Source organism: Punica granatum, chromosome 6 (genome assembly GCF_007655135.1).
Source record: "Punica granatum isolate Tunisia-2019 chromosome 6, ASM765513v2, whole genome shotgun sequence".
Classification (NCBI taxonomy): Eukaryota; Viridiplantae; Streptophyta; class Magnoliopsida; order Myrtales; family Lythraceae; genus Punica; species Punica granatum.
Window position 1 is genome coordinate 28668 of NC_045132.1, and position 17541 is coordinate 46208.

General features: G+C 38.3%; 1 protein-coding gene across 12 annotated transcripts; it reads left to right on the forward strand.

Annotated features, from left to right (window-relative positions):
- Positions 1-9508: 9508 nt before the first annotated feature.
- Positions 9509-16198, forward strand: LOC116211485. 12 transcript variants are annotated; one of them, XM_031545896.1, is made up of 11 exons: positions 9509-9587; positions 10478-10651; positions 10924-11171; positions 11416-11732; positions 11814-11985; positions 12097-12257; positions 12334-12422; positions 13493-13609; positions 15207-15379; positions 15773-15948; positions 16015-16198. In XM_031545896.1, the coding sequence occupies exons 1-7, from the start codon at positions 9572-9574 to the stop codon at positions 12344-12346; spliced, it is 1101 nt and encodes a 366-aa protein (XP_031401756.1). In that variant the 5' UTR covers positions 9509-9571; the 3' UTR covers positions 12347-12422; positions 13493-13609; positions 15207-15379; positions 15773-15948; positions 16015-16198. The 12 variants fall into 12 exon arrangements, with proteins under 12 accessions (XP_031401756.1, XP_031401754.1, XP_031401755.1 ...); XM_031545894.1 differs by having other exon boundaries at positions 15773-16198; XM_031545895.1 differs by having other exon boundaries at positions 15223-15379; positions 15773-16198.
- The last annotated feature ends 1343 nt before the right edge of the window (positions 16199-17541 follow it).

Genomic DNA, 17541 nt, shown 5'->3' on the forward strand with positions numbered 1-17541 from the left:
GCAAAGAGTTGAAGAGAGGGGAGTAATTGTAGAGGTAGAAGTCAAAGGTGAACAGCGGTGGCCCAAGCCGCCTCTGTTGGCTGTTGCCCTTGCTAGATAATGTTGCCCTTGCTAGATAATACTGTAATACTTGCAATCAACCCACGCTTCGCTGCGGACGATACCATCTTTTCCTAACTCAAAACTTTTTGGTGATGAATTTCATTTGAAAATTTTACTTGATACCAAAAAGCATATGTAATATTTTAAAACAATCATATATTACGATAAAATTATGACATTATTGTTAGGAAAAATCCATAGGTCTACTTTGGACTTGGGCCCATCCGCAACCCAAAAACTTAAGCCAATGGGTTACTAGACCATTATCTCTTATAAACCTATGGATTTCCTCTCAACTTTTCCATGTGGGATTACTTCCAACACCCGCACTCACCATTCTCCATATAGGAGAGAAACCGGCCCAACAATTCCCCCCCTTCTCGACTATATGGAGGACTTCGAGCCGGGCTTCCACTTCCGGACTCGGATACCAATTGTTAGGCCCATCACTAGCCACGAGTTCCACACTCGGACCTTGGCGTGGTGTGGGTTTCCACGCATAGCGTGTGCACTTCCCCAGGATCATTACCTTGGGCTTTGATACCACTTGTTAGGAAAAATCCACAGGTCTACTTTGGACTTGGGCCCATCCACAACCCAAAAACTTAAGCCAATGGGTTACTAGACCATTATCTCTTATAAACCTATGGATTTCCTCTCAACTTTTCCATGTGGGATTACTTCCAACACCCGCACTCACCATTCTCCATATAGGAGAGAAACCGGCCCAACAATTATTATTATATCAAGTCATATACTATCTTAGAAATGAATGTTCATATGCAGGGGCACGGTTGGAACTACCCAAAGTCCTCGGTCGAATTCTCAAAGCTTTTGAGGAGCACTCAGGATTCAAAGATCCAAAGGAGAATTGGACAATAATACTAAGCCCCAACTCTGCCCCAAACCCGAAGGCTGCTGCAAGATCAAATTGCAACATTCCTGGAACATCAGTACCGAGCCAAGACCACCAGATCCAGCAACTCCAGCACCAGCTCATGACCTGCAGAAACAAGAAAGAGCTGATTTCATCCATATACAGCAGAACATTAGCAGCACTTGCCATCCTAAGCCCCAGGCCGATGTGCTCCCTGCTTGTCTTCATCAAGGATGGACTCAAATCTTCACTGATGCAGCTTGGATCTCCTCTAAATGTTGCATTGCTGGTGTGGCCTACTCACATGAAGGTGCCTTGGTTCGATCCTGGAGCAAGCAGCAACTTACTCATTCCCCACTGCAGGCAGAAGCTCATGCCATCCTCTTAGCTCTTTCCCACAAAATTTAATTTATTCTATGTTCATGGAGGTTACAAAGGAGAAGTCGCTTTTCCACCCAACTCAAACCGTGCATCTTGTGATTGCTTCTTCAGTGTATAGTATCTTCTTCTCTTTTATTCTTATTCTATTCCGTTATTGATAATCTTCACAGCACCTCTTTTGTGTTTGTGGCCCTGATTGCATGATCTTGTAATAATGATTTGTCCTCCAAATATGTCCCATTTATGCCATCTAAAGCATTGACGATATCTCTTCTCTAACTTGAATATATGTAGACTTACATTTCTATGAAAACCCTCATTCTCTTTCTAAAGCAAAAACTGTGGATTATATGTGTGTGTGTATATATATATATATATATATACACAATATACATATATGCGCGCTAGAAAGTTGTAGTTGCGAGAATTAATAAGCACAAGAAACGACGAGATATGTGTATATACATTGACTAAGGAATAAGAATATGTTAATTTCAACTTAATTATATAAGTGCTTTAAAGTTAGTTACAAGTTAATTATAAGTGAAAGTGAATGGAAAAAATAGAGAAATATGAGAGATAAGCGTCTTAACTACTTAATCATTAAGTACAAAATCACTTAATGAAATAAGTAAAAAAAATTTAACTTAACAAAATAAGTCGTTTTTCACTTATTGGTTCTTTTTACTCTTCATGAAACTTTTCTCATCCTTATCATTCCTCTCCACTTCCTATACATTTCATCTTTAACTAATTAAGTGTTTAATTCTCAAGCACTTAATTTATCTAATACTACCTAAGTTTGTATAAAATTCATGAATTTCTAGATTGAGAATTAAACTATTCGAGCAATATATGAATCTTCTCGTCATGTATTAAATTATCCTAATAGTTGAAAAGTTGATTAAATCATGAGCTAAGGGCTTAAAAAAAAGTAGAGTCATGGTGCTTTCTCATAAGTGCACCGAAGCTTTTATATATTTATATATATTGATTGATTGATAAATGCCCACTAACTATTATATTAAGTCACAAGTCTTAACTAATTTGCAATTGTTAAATTATTGTTTACTTTTAAGAATTTAGAAATGAAAAAAGTTTAAACATACAATTAATAACAACTATTAAGTTTATCACTTTTTGCAATTATAAAACAGTTTGTCTAAAGAAAGTAAAATTCAAAGTTACATTCACTCCTAAATCAAATGTACAATTAGCATATTAATTAACAAGTTACAAGGACGGATCCAAGACTTTGGTCGGGGGAGGGTTGGAGGCGAGTCTTTAGGAGGACAAAAGGAAAAATAATTTTGCCGAGTTAGAGGACTAATATAAGTAATTTCAGTAAAAATGAACTCCATAAAAATATTAACATACAATAAAAATATTGAGCTACATAGAAGATATTTTTAATAAGAAAAGAAAATATTTCAAAATTTCAAATAAATACAAAGTTTTTAGCCTTAATCTATCAACAGTTACCACTTTTACATTGTCATTTAAATTAAGTTTCAAGTAAGAATAAATTCTTACCTTTAAGATATGTCGTACTCTAATAGATATCTTTTTTTTTGTTCCGCGCGTGGTGTGTCGTTCACTGGTTATCTATTATTTCTATAGGGTAAATTACACTGGTGGTCCAAAATGTTTTACAAATGTTTCATGATGGTCCAAAAAGTTTTTTTCGCTACATGATGGTACAAAATGTTTCAAAGTTGTTTCATGATCGTACAAACCGTCAACTCGAGCTTGACGCCGTCAAGCCGACACTGACGCGGCTACTACGTGTCACCTCCCTGCTGACGTGGCCCACAGGAGCAGACTGACGTGGCTTGGGCGGGAAAACATGGATGGCAAAGAGTACTAAAATTAAAAATAAATAAATAAATAAATAAAGGGGAAAACTTCAAATATCGGAGACGAAGAGAGAGAAAGGAAAGAACTGACGAAGTCCTCTACCCAGAAACCAGAAACCGTTCGTCTTCCTCACCATCTCTCACCAAGCTCTCTCTTTTACTGTTAAAAATCTTATTTTGAGTGTGAATGAAGCTCTTAGTGTGATCAAATACCAGTGTGAGGGTTGTTTAAGTGAAATCGGTGAGTGTTGAGGGAGAAAGAACAGAGAGCTGAGAACCGAGAGAGAGTATTGAAGGAGAAAGAAGAAAACCCATCATTTCTCTGGCCAAGCTATCTTTTTTTAGTGCGATCAGAGTTTGAGGGTGATCATAGACCATTGTGAGGGTTTTCAAGTGCAATGGCGTTCGTTCCTGAAGATGAAAGTCGATTTAGAAATGAACAGAACGCTGCTCCCTTGTATGGTAAGTAATCTACTTTCGAACTATTTGGATGATTTGTTCTGTTTAAACTTTGGCTTCATAGAGGACATGCAAAACCCTTGTAACATTTTTGAAGTGAAACTAAGAGTAATGATCTTACTTGAAATAGTTTCGGGATTTTTGATGTGGAAAAAGTATTGATCTGTTTTTTTCTTGGTAGTGTATGTGAAATTTGAAGGACATTGTGCAGTATAAACTATTTTGGTGCTTACTTGTTTTTGACAGATGAAGGTTCTCCATATTTTACAATCGAATATCATCATGAGGGCAAGCTTAAACGTGGCAGGGCACATACTGTTTATGATGGGGGTGAACTAGACTTTGTGGATTTTGCATCTGCTGACTACATATCCTTGCTAGAGATTGATGCTGATGTTAAAAAGTTAGGAATAAGTGGATTTGCAGATTACTTTTGGACAACTGATGTAGAAAAGTTGGGTGATAGTCTAGAGAAGCTTCAAACTGATGAGGATACATTGAAGATGGCAAATCAAGCTCTAAGGGAAAGGAATTATGTGCATATATACATTGTCACTAAATCAGCACAAGAGGTGTTAGAGGAGTATATCAAAGAGGAACAAGCAAGAAAAGTTCCCAGTAATGTTAGAATCGAGGAGTTGGAAGTTGAAAACCCCCCATGCCAGTGCAAAGGCCTGAGGATATTGGAAGCAGAAGAAGACCCCTTCTTATGGGTTGGCATGCAGATACTGGGGGTTTGGCTGATGAACATAGGGGTGAGGAGCATAGAATGGAAGCAAACAGAGATGCCAATGAGGCTGGTGATGGGTCAGTCAGAGGTGGGAAAGACAGAGTGGAAGCATTAGGTGTCAATGCCCCAATGACTAATATTAACTTGGAAGATATTGATTGGGATGATCTTAACTTGGAAGAGATCGATAAGCTTACATCTTTTGCAACAGTGAATGCTACTACAACCTCTACAACAGTGAATGCTACTGCAACCTTTGCAACAGTGAATGCTATGGAGGGGCAGGAAAGAACTAAGAGAGAATCAGTGGAAGATATTGTCAGTGACTTCAATGACAGTGATTTTGATATTAATGATGATGTGGAAGAGGTTGAAGCAAATGTTGCAATGGCAGAAGGAATTCGACATGAGGGGGAAGGAGAGGAAGCAGATCATGAAACACAAAGTGGAGAGGTAGAACATGAAGAAGTAGAAGGTGGTGAGACACAACATGAAGAAGCAGCATGTAGAGAGGCAGAACACGAAGAAGCTGAAGGTGGAGAGCCAGAACATGAAGAAACTGAATGGCATCCTGATCTGGAATGTGCATGGGAGGCAAGTGACCATGGTGATGAATCCGATGGCTTCCAAAGCGTGCATTCCGATGATGAGGATGGGAGCAGACAAAGACTACCGAAATTTAGGCCAGAAAGGGACATGAAAGATCCCAAATTTCAGAGAGGTATGTTATTTGCAACTATGAAAGTCCTTAAGCAAGCAGTGAGACATTATGTTATATTAAACAAGGTAAATGTGGTCTTTGAGAAAAACCACAAGGATAGAGTAAATGCGAAGTGTAAAAATTGTGAGTGGATTTTGAGGGCATCACTCAACAAAAAGCACCAAGCCATTCAAATAAAGAAGTTTCGGGATGAGCATACATGTGGGAAGGAGGTGCCAACTCGGTTTGTGTCATATAGGTGGATAAGTAAGGAATATCATAACCACATTACGGCTGACCCAACATGGTCACACAAGTCCTTTGCCCATCAGTTAGACCATGATTATAAGGTGAGATGCAATAGAGTGAAGTTGTGGAGGGCAAGAAGACATGGCCTGAACATGTTAAGGACCTCAGATGATGAACAATATGCTAAGTTGAGGGACTATGCTGGAGAACTTACGAAGACCAATCCTGGAACCACTGTTAATATTGGGTGTGACTTGATGATTTTTTAGAACATGTATATATGTTTTGATGCTTGCAAGATGGGTTTCTTAAGTGGCTGCAGGCCATTAATTGGGTTGGATGGTTGTTGGTTGAAAGGCAGATATGGGGGGCAGCTTCTTGCAGCAGTTGGGATTGATGCAAATGATTGCATCTATCCTATAGCATATGGAGTGGTGGATATTGAATGTAGAGAAACATGGTCTTGGTTTTTAAGAAATCTAGCTCAAGACTTGGAAATTCAGAATTCTAGACCTTGGACCTTCATGGGAGACAAGGAAAAGGTAAACTCTGAGTCATTTATATGTAGATTTGGTACATAGTTATTATCTCATATTGTTATTTGCTTTAACTATTTTTCTTCCTCTGTTATGTAGGGATTGGTACAATCCCTTAAAGAGCTGTTTCCTGATGTTGAGAAAAGGTTTTGCACACGCCATCTATGGAAGAATCTATGCACCATACCAACTATCAAGAAGGGAAAAGATCTTAAAGATCTTCTCTGGACAGCTGCTAGAGCTACTTACGCAGCTGAGTTCTTTAGAGCCATGGAGGTGTTTAAGAGAGAGGATGAAAAGGCTTGGCAGTGGCTCCAAGATAAGGTCCCATCACAATGGTCTAAATCTCATTTTAGACCATACCCCAAGTGTGATGTCATCTTGAACAACCATTGTGAATGCTTTAACAGGTAAGCCTATTTAAGTGAAAAATATAACTTAAAAGTATGTGTTCATACTTATTTCATTTCATTTCTTTTGTAGGTGGATTATAGAGGCAAGGGATAAGCCTATTCTTACCTTATTGGAGACTATCAGAACACAATTAATGAAGATGATGGTCCTTAAAAGGAAAGTAGCTGAGAAGTATACAGGTAAGTACTGTCCAAAGATCCTTAAAAAGCTTGAGCAAAACAAGTCACTTGCTTCTGGTTGTTGGGCAACAGAGTCTGGCGCTGAAAAGTTTAGTGTGTCTGTTGGTGAGAAGCTGTATGTGGTAGATTTAGGAGAAAATTATTGTAGCTGTAGGAGGTGGCAGCTATCTGGAATCCCCTGTCAACATGGTATTTCATGTATTTTGGAAGAAAGAAAAATGCCGGAGGATTTTATTCACAACAGCTATAGTGTTGATAAATTTAGAGCATCATATGGGCCAATCATATATCCCTTAAGGGATATACATAACTATGACCCTACTGGTTTACCCCCCGTGAAACCTCCTTCCATTAAGGCAAACAGGGGTAGACCCAAGATTGTCAGGAAGAAGGGATCTAATGAGCAGGACATAGGAGTCGAGAAAGATGGTGCTGAGATTGTCGGAAATAAAGGATGCATCATCAGCAAGTTCAGTAACTGTGGTGGCCAGGGTCACAACAAGCGGACTTGTAAGAAAAGAGGCAGTGCTACAAGTGCTGAAGTTAGTTCTTCTAGCAAAGTGAGTTATCCAATAGTTTGTGCTTTACATTGGTGCTCCACATTTCTGTTAAACATTGAATTCTAAGTTGCAATTGCAGGCAAAGAGAATGAAAGCAATTGATAATATTCCCCCACCCCCTGATAATACTGAACCTTCAACAGGTAGTGCTCCAACTCATACACAGGTATATATCTCAATATCAATTACACACATTGAATTGAAGGATATTGTGTAGATCAATTGATGAGTTTTCTAGATACTTAGGTTGCACCTGAAAGTTCTGCCCCAAGTACAATGCCAGAATCAGAGTTCATCACAAGTTCCCAGTCGCCTGCTGCATCTGCTTCAAAGTCCATTGGTGGAGGGAGAAGGAGAGGCACAACTGCTGCAGCTACTCTAAGAACTATGAGCCAGCAACCAAGGACGAGAAGGAGATGGCATTATTGAACATGGGTTTGGGTCTGGATATGGTCCTTCATTGGGTTGGACAATTGGTTGGAACCAAATGTTTTCCTTTTGTTAGGTGTCATACCCTAAACACTATTGGCTGTTTATGTATTCATTTTGGGTTGTGTATATAGTCAAACAATGGATGTCAGTAGCCTAATTGGCATGTTACCCTTTTTGCTCATAATGGATATGTTCTTTTGGAGGCAAATTTAGTTCCCTTTAATGGTTCGCTGAAGCAGTCAGCTGGCACTTTAAGGGTTTACTGTGAACCTTTAAGTCACTCAAAAGAAACATTTTGTACCATAATGTAACATAAGTATTTTGTACTACAAAGTTACATAAAATAAACATTTTGTACTATCAAGTTACAATATCAAAACATTTTGTACTATAAAACTACAACTTCAAAACATTTTGTACTATCATGTAACGTCCAGTAAAAACCGGCAATGCCATCTCCACGATTGCATACAAGACGAAACTTGGGACTATCGTGAAACTTCTGTAATGTAAACCCTGAGCTTCGATCTTCATTTCACGGGGTTTGGAGTCCTTGAATGATTTCACGGGATTTGGATCCCTTTAGTTACAACTTTTGAAAACATTTGATACCATCATGTATTGTTACCTAAAAGATTTTGTACTGTTAAGTTACAATGGTAAAACATTTGGTACTATCATGTAACGTTCCAGCAAAATCAGTAACAGTCATCTTCTTCCCTTCTCTGTGTATAAAGCGATTCGTAACCATCAGTTTTCAGAAACTGAAACTGATAAACTCGGAGCCAATCTTTCACAAAAAAATTAACATTGACATTCCTTTACAAGATCTGTAAACACCTTCTCCGTTATAACCATCTGAATTCATTTCCATTACGACCCATTCTCCATGATTTTACCTCTGTCTTGGATCAATAGCCGAGGAATCATTGGCCTGACTTTGCCTCGTCCGTGATGTCAACAGTCTCCGACAATGCCATCTCCATGATTGATTGCATATAAGCCGAAACTTCTGTGATGTAAACTCTGAGCTTCGATCTTGATTTCACCGGCTTTGGAGTCCTTGAACGATTTCACGGGATTTGGAGCCCTTGAACGATTTCACAGGTTTACTGTTTTCCCGCCCGAGCCACGTCAGTCTGCTCCTGTCGGCCACGTCAGTAAGGAGGTGACACGTAGTAGCCACGTCAGCGTCGGCTTGACGGTGTCAAGCTCGAGTTGACGGTTTGTACCATCATCAAATAACTTTGAAACATTTTGTACCATCATGTAGCGAAAAAAACTTTTTAGACCATCATGAAACATTTATAAAACATTTTGGACCACCAGTGCAATTTACCATATTTCTATATGTTAAAAGCAATTTTTTTTGTCCAACTTTCTCTTTCCGATTTTATCCTTATTGCATATCTTTGGATTTATAATAACTATAGGATAAATGGTAAAATAGTAACATCACAATAACAACTACCCACCGTCTCTCCTCCATCCATCTCACTTCCCATATTTTCTCTCCACTCTCATCCATTTCTCTCTACGTCACTTTCTTTCAAATTTTTTCTAATTTAATCCCTTACGTAGTGTAAGCGCACGTCTAGTTATTATATGTGTGAGAAGAAAGTTTTTTTTGTTTAACATTCTCTTTTCGATTTTATCCTTATTTGCATATGTTTGAATTTATAATAACCATTAGATGAGGAATTAAATGGTGAAATGATAAAAATAACTACCTACATCTCTTTTCCACTCGTCTCATTTCCAACCATCTCATTTCTCTTTATTTTAATTATTTTACAAAGAAATATTTTGTAAAAAAGACACTTATTAAAGGTATTATATATTTTTTCACCGAAAAGGATATTATACATATATCTTTATTAATGTTAATTGAATTGAATTTAAAATATATTATTAACTAAATTTATAGAATCCATGCATCGAATTTATAAATTAATAAAAACATTATTGATTGAAAAATCTTACATGGAGTGCACGCACATGTCTAGCATATATACAAAAGAAAAGCTTGGGATGACGAGTCAAAGCAAACCCTTCTTTTTCTTCGAACTTGGCAGAAAACAAGACGGAGGAGCGGCATGGGTATTGCAAAACGTGAGAATCTTCCGCCGTCTCTCCGTCCCTCATTTTCTTTTCTTCTGTTTTTTTTTTTTCAAGTGTGTATACACACACATATACACACCACATATATATATATATATATATATAGATATAAAACTCGCGCCACCAAAACCCACACCCAACCAACCCCCCGGAGGGCCCTTTCCGCCAAGGTATTGGAGTCAAGCCTCCGACCTTCTGCTCCTCGGTCCCGTTCTTGGCGGGAGCCGCCTATTCTCGCTCTGTTGGCGGTGAAGTGCATGCACCCTTCCTGTTGTTTTGTGCGAGTTTGGTGTTTACTGGAGTTTGTCCAATGCTTGTTTCTCTCAGGCCAGGCCCCCTCACCCCCAACGAAGTCGGATTGCTGCGCGTTCCCATTGATCACTCGGCATTTGATTGTGCCGATACGCCGTTTCTTACTGGACACGTCATAGGGTTCTATGCGTACTTTCCATTTCGTTTATCCATGATGACTGCATCTCATCTATTGTCAGATTCTCATCACCTCTCCAACCCTGTATTATCTGCTATGACGAATTGCTACCACTGATTGAGTCGGCATTGGCTTCGTCTTGTTCCTTTAGGTTTTCGTGCTTAACTTGTTTTCTCTTAGCGTCCGCAAGGCTCGGTCTAGACCTTGCCCTTTCACTCTATAACGCAGCGCTTTTACAAAAATTCATCATGAATGAATGTGCTCCGGCTCTGCAATCCCCGAGGCTTTTTTTTTTCTCCTTTTCCTGTTATTACCTTGCTACTACTTGTTTTATTTCTAATACATTGTTTTGATGGTGCTTACTGTTTTTCCACATTGCTTCCTTTACCTGAAATGCTCCAGTTGCAATTGTTCTGCTGCTAATCTTAAAATATTCAATTACCTGTGACAGGAACTTATTTCCCTGTTAGATTCAGTGCATTGTGCAGCTCTTACTGCTTTTGTGTATGGATAATTAAGGATGCCGCTCTACAAAAGAAAGCCCTTCTCCCTGGTAGAAACGCCTATACAGTCGGAGCCCACAGGACTAGTATGCCAAGTTCTGCAATCTTCTGGTTTGTCAAATGTGATTCCTGATAGCTGAGTAATAAATTTGGACTTTAGTTCATGCATGCATCTTCAGTATTTTTACAAAGTTTTCCGTCTGCCCTGACATTTTATCAATCTTGTTCACTTAGTTTTGCTGAAATCAAATTGCCATTGTTACTCTCTTGTTTTACTCTGTTGCATCTTTAGGTCGATATGCTTGCATATCTGATCTCCTGATTCTAGGCATTACTTCTTTAATCTTATATAGAAGTTAAATTATACTTCATTTGATGATATATCATCTTGCAGACATGCTTCCCTTGAAAGATTTTGCAGACACGATTGCCATGAAATTGCAGGACCGCTTGTATGCAGGTGTTGAACTGTATGGAAAAAAAGAAGATGGTGTGTTTCCATGCAGAATTATGAAGACACGGAATCTGCCACCCAGCAATTTGGTTCTCATAATAGAGACTCACTCAACTCTACTGTGGTTGCTTATAAAGGATGATGGTGAATATTCTTCATACGTACAGGGAAAGAGGCGTAAGTCAAAGGTCTAAACTGTTTAGCTTTGGAACTTTATTCAGAAGAATTTAGGTCCTAAGAATTAACTTTGCTACTAATGATTCATTTAATTATTTTTTTGTGCTCTCATTATTTGGGATTTGGTGACAAATCAATCTATTGTTCATACTTTCATTGCAGATTACATTGATAACATGGACAGAATATCTTTTTGATTTCTTGGACATGACTAATGCTGCTGATTTACACTCTCATGTTGCCACTATCAAGCAGGGTCATTATGGTCCTATAGAAGCTCATGCAAAATTAGAAATTCTCCGGATGCTGGTGAATCATGCCCTTGAGACTGATCTTGTTAGAGAGCTGTTGGATGAGTATATAGAACAATGGCATGAACTTGCAGCCACAAGAAGAGGGGAAGCCCTGCAAGAAGCCAAGAAAGAAAGAGAAGTGAAGGCCCAATCTGACTCCGACACAGCTATTAATGAGAATAGCCTCAATGATGTAGACAAAGGCGGATTGGATAATTATGATGTGAAGCAAAGCAGCGAAATAGCATTGAAGAAAAACAATCATGTGTCAAAGAAAAGGTTTGGTTTAAGAGATGAGAAGACTTTGTTTTGACAAACATCACATTATGTTATATCTATCATCTCTTTTCCCTTTGTCAGTGTGAGCAACCGTGCCAATAGTGCTTCCAAGAATAATGCCAGGTTGCAGAAGGGGGATGCTGCAGTTAGGGGTAGCAGCATTCAGCATTCCCACAATAAGGGATCGCATCAAATGGTGTTGAAACAGGGCACTAATGAAAGAAAAGTTTCCATTAGAAGTAAAGAACAGAGGGTCGGACTAGTCTATCTTTCTTTCTCTTTTATCTTCATTTCCATGCGCTTATCTGCTTCTTGGATGAGTCAACTGAAGAATCCTTCTCTCTTCGGCTGGATGGCTATTCAGAAACAACATTACGAGAGGGTGATGGAGAAACGCTTATACATACCAATCCTTTGGGGAGAGACAGACACCACAACAGCTATTGGTGGTTTCGGCGTGATGGAAGGATATTTGTTGAGAGTTCAGATCACAAGCTGTGGGGATATTACAATACAAAGGAAGAGGTATCTTAGCTTGCCGCTTCGTTTATAATCCATGATCTGCATGAATTTGTGATCCCAATCTTGGCAATTTATGCAGCTTGATTTGCTGATCCACTCATTGAACTGCAAGTGTGAAAGAGAGAAGGCTCTTCATAGTCAGCTTGAGAAATATAACACCAGAATATGGTATGTCTCTTACTTATTAGCAGAAGTCTAGTTGTTGTTTGGCCATTGAAGAGTGACAACACCTGAATAAAAGCTCACTTTGATTCCAGAACAGATTGAAAATTTTTTATATATGCTGGTTTGTGATATCACAAAAGTTTCATTTGTAGATCTAAATGTTTCGATATGTAACAACCATAGTTCTCAGTGCCCCTAGTCTAGTAAGCCTAATTGGCCGCTATTGTTTAGTCTAAGAATTTAGGGTTAGGCCCTTAAGTGTTTCCAGTGAGACGGGTGGGAATTAGTTCAATCCTCCCTTTTCTTGACATAGTCTCTCTGCCTTTGTTGGAGGAGGTTCTGCTGATCGCTTGGACTGCATTTTGTAGGTTTAGCTCTTCGGTTAGGATGACCTATATTTGTCTTCAATTGAGTACAAGCAATGAAGATCATGATGAGAACTGAAGTGATTATCTTTCCTTTTAGCATAAACCTTGCAATTTGAATTTTTTTTTTCCCCTTTAACTCTGGCCACCGGTTGGCAACCCTAACCCCACCACCGAGATCGCCGACACCCAGAGAGGACGTCGGAAGGTCGGGGTCGCAAATTGGCGACCACCGCCCTCGAATCGATAGGGATCTCGACCTTGACCCCACCTTCATGGTCGCTGACATCTTCTGTGGGTGCAGGCGACCTCGGTGGTGGGGTCAGAGTCTCCGACCAGTGGCCCCAACCCCTTCTCTCTTTTTCTTTTTTTCAAATTTTAGAATCAAATTGAAAAAAAAATTGAAAGTTTGAGGGTAATAATGGCAAAAGGAAAAGTTTGAGAACAAAAAGGTGTTAAAAACTAACGGTGAGATCCATTATGTCTCACTAAATAAACCACAGGGTATTAGTTGTCCCTCGAAAAATCATGGGTCCAATTTGTTTGAAGTTCAAACTACAAAAGGATTTTTGTACTTTTCCCAAAAAAAAAAGATTATATAAAACAAAAATGAAGAATTTTGTTTTCTCTGGTATTCTAAGAATTATAATACAAAAACACCGGCCAATAAGGGAATTGGAATTCTAATTGGAACTTGTTTGTTTGTAGTTCAATATTTCTCATGTCCCATATGCTGGACTGGAGTTCTGCAATAAGAGAGAAAAAAGAAAGGGCTAGGAAAGGAGAAGCTAAATCCAGAGTATTGCCACCAACTTCATTGGCAAGGTAAGAAAAGCCTCAATGGTCTCTGCCGAAACATGGCCTTCTCCGATGGAATGGTGTAAAAAGCATCATAAATATCAATCGTTACCAACTGATATGTAAGGAACGACATCGATCAACAAACACAGAACCCATCAGTCAGATGGACTAGACAGAGTTCATTCACAAGAACAAAAAGTTTAGTTTGAAACGATAAGCTCAAGAACGGAGGAAGACAGGTTTGTCCCTTTCATTATTAAAGAAACCGTGCTGGGAAAGGAGCATCTCCCCCTCCGCTGGACTTGAGAGTGGACCCCCGGCCCCCACCTACCAATTGGGGTCCCCAGTGGATGGAGATCATCGGAGGTGTTTGACACTCTGATGACTCGGGGCAGTCGCCAGCGGGCTCCTCAGGCTATGAGGGGCAAGTCCCCAAACGACAATCTGTTTTTCGGCTTTTTCTATATCTTATTCATTTTTTAATTTCAATTTTTTCAGATTTTTTCTCTTCTCAAAAATTTCGAAGATTATAATAATAATAAATCATTTTTGGACCAAAATTGTGTTTTTTGATGCAAAATGGATGACAAACGAAAATGGCATGAAAGTTTAAGTGTTGAGAACGATAATGATAAAAATAAAAATAAAAAGTAAATTTAGAACAAAAATGACAACTACCACAAGATTGAGAATCAAATTAAAGGTTGAGGATAAAAAAATATCCTTTTCAAACGCAGTATCTAGAAGGTTTGTTCAGGTATTCAAATCGCCGCCGCCTTGGCTTCCTACAGACTGGACTACAAGACTATATACTAGAGAGGAGAGCATCTATGTGTTATATATACCATAGCCCTCCATTCGATTTAGAGAGCCTTCCACATAGGTTTTTAGTTAATATCTTTTATATATAATAAGTTATGTAACGAGATGAACTTTTAATATTGGGATGGCATGGAAATGAATTAATTGAAGAACAATGTTTAGACTCCTGCGATCAAAGGAGAGGGATTCATGGAGGTTCCGCATTCTACTTTGTTTAAGATTTTTTAACTTTCGTCTATTGCGACAAATATATCAAAAATATAATTATGTGATTGTTCTTAAATAAAATATGAAGTCTAAAACCGTAAAATCCTAAAATATAATTATATGAATTGTATCCCAATGAATTGTTAAAAATTAGAATAATATTAGCTCCCGCGTAGCACACGATCTTCAAGACTAGTATACATATACTAGACAATTTGCCTTTTTGGTTTTGGTGGATTGCTAATCGATCAATGTAGGGCCGAGTATTTAACATGACACGATAACATAATATGGATACGACACAAAGTGAAACGGGTTCGGGTTGGGCATTTTTGATATTCGGTCTAAACGGGTCCAACCCGTTTAGACACGGTTAATAAGCATGTCTTACCGGATTGAACCCGTGTAACCCAATTATACACGATTAAACATGTTTATTCAGATGTGTTTAATCGTGTAATCCGTTAACTCATTTATGTAACTAAATTTACCAAAATATCCTTACATGTAACCCTATTCTAATTTCTAAGTTTCTAATCGGGTATTGGGTAACCTAATTCTTGACCTTCTCAATCTCAACACTCACTCTCAGTGTCGACACTCGACAGAGACAGAGACGAAGACGAACTCGCGACCCTCGAGCCCTCCGCTCTCACCTCTCTCAGCTCTCTACCCTTCGAAGCCGCCTCAATCTCCCCTTTATCACGCTCGCAACCGCCTCATCTCCTCTCTCTCACGCTCGTAGACCTCCCCTCACAACTCAAGGTTAGTCGATTTTGAAGAAAGGGTTTTGAATTTCAATTGAGATAGTCAGATTGCATGTTAGATTTATTGAATTTCAGTTGAGTTGAGTCGATTTTAAAGTTAGGATTAACCAATTGTGAAGTTAGGGTTTTCAATTTTCATGTGAGATTAGTCGATTTTCATGTTGATTTTAGTCAATTTCAGCAAGGCTCTTTCTTGATTTTTGGTTGAGAAAGTTGGTTTTTAGTTGTTTCAGCAAGGCTCTCTTATCATATTTGGTTAGTCGAATTATAGTTTTTCTTGAATGTTGTTAGCCTTGTTTGATAGTTATGTTTTGTGTCTGTTTGGTAAACGCTCTTCATGTGTTGAGATAAACTAGACTTTAATCAGTTTCTCATTGCCTATTTTATTTAGGTATAAAACAGTTACAAGGATGACTCGTGATATTTTGAGCATTCATGTATCCACGGTTGCCTCTGAGGCAGTATTCCGCTATTAAGGTCCTGTTCACGATCAATATTGAAGTTCTTTGAAACCCGACCTTGTGGAAGCACTCATGTGCTCTCGAGATTGGCTTTATGGATTAGCAGGTAAGTTTGCTTTGCAGATTTGATTTCTAAAGTTATTTTGTTGATCTTTTTCTATTTTAAATGTAGATGGTTGTGGGATTTCCGTGTATCAACTCACAGAGGATGTAATGAACTTAAATATTAGCGAGGAACCATCAACTCAAGGGTCCAATACTGTGGTTAATTAAGAATTAATAAGGCTTTTCCTTTTAAAAAGCTAATATTTCTTTGTTACGTGAAATTAGCGGATAGTATGATATCACTTTTGTGATGGACTTATGATTCTACGACATGATGTGGAAATAACATTACAACATTCAGTTCAGGTTCTGCTTTGCTTCATGTTGCTCACCCTTGGACTAGTAGAGTATAAAGCTTATCTGAAATCCTCAGATGTATAGTATAACTATGGTGATACCTGACTAGCATAAAACAGAGCAGACCTTCATAGTCTGTTTCGTTTTAGAGTTGAGTTGAATTGAGTTTTGATTTTAATTGGTTTGTGATGATTGTGATGTTGAATTATGAGAAAAAGTGTGAAAAAGTAATAAATAGTTAAAAAAAAGTAATGATTGTATTGTTAAATTGTGGAAAAAGTAATGAATGGTTGAGGAAATTTATTATTAAAAATTGAATTGAATGGTTAAAAAAATTGAAGAAAAATAAAAAAATAATAATTGTATTGTTGACTTTTCTTATGTAGTGATTAGAGTTAAAAGTTAGAGTTAAAATCTTAAAATCATATTGCGAAATCAAATCGACCGTCAATGTTTTATTTCACAACTACGGAAGCCATTTGAGACTCCAGTTTCTGCATATTCCACCTGCTTGTTTATGTTGTTGCAAATAGCATTACTTGATTCCTTTTACGATGTTTTCTCTCTCAATGGCTAAAAAGGACTCGGAGGAAGGCTTCCTCAGGAAGGCCTTATTTGTTTTATTGGAGAAAATCAAGGAAGGTCAGCAGCAACTAGCTCAATGAACATTGTTCATTTCAGTGGACTACAAGTCCTGAAACTCGCTAATTAAACTTTAGGATCATAATCTTGCCATGTCCTGATGTTCTTGACTTGAGCTGAGGCTGCTGAGCTCCTCTATGTCTTTCGTTCTGTTGAGCTATGGATAATTGATTCATTGGAGTTACTAGTCGGTTTGATTTTTTGTCTTATGGTGGACTCCGAATGAGTGTGTGCCCATAGTGTCATTATCAAGGCTTCGCAAATTTTTTTTCCTCAAATTTGTTACGGGGATGTGTTTTTGGAATAAAATTTTCTTCCGCAAATTTTCATTGTAAATTTGTCTCGATTCGGGTTTAAGCAGGTACATGTCGTGTCTGAATAACCGGGTATAAACAGGTCATGTTCAAATTTAACCCATGTAATAATCGTGTCGTGTATAAATACGTGTGCCTATTATAACACGTTTCGATAAACAGGTTTAAAGGTGTCGTGTCCGGATTGACACGGATATAAACAGGTCATATTCGTGTTTTCAACACCTGACCCGTTTAATAATCGTGTCGTGTAAGGATTATGCCTTCAATGAGACACTTCTGTTTAGACACGACACGACACGAATGGCCAGCCCTAGATCAGTGTATGCAAATCACATGTG

Bases quoted from the DNA above. Each gene is read 5' to 3' on its own strand.
- LOC116211485 (XM_031545894.1), top strand. The intron at 10,652-10,923 runs GTGATTCCTGAT...ATCATCTTGCAG, and splicing joins AATCTTCTGGTTTGTCAAAT to ACATGCTTCCCTTGAAAGAT. The intron at 11,986-12,096 runs GTCGGACTAGTC...ATGGCTATTCAG, and splicing joins TTAGAAGTAAAGAACAGAGG to AAACAACATTACGAGAGGGT.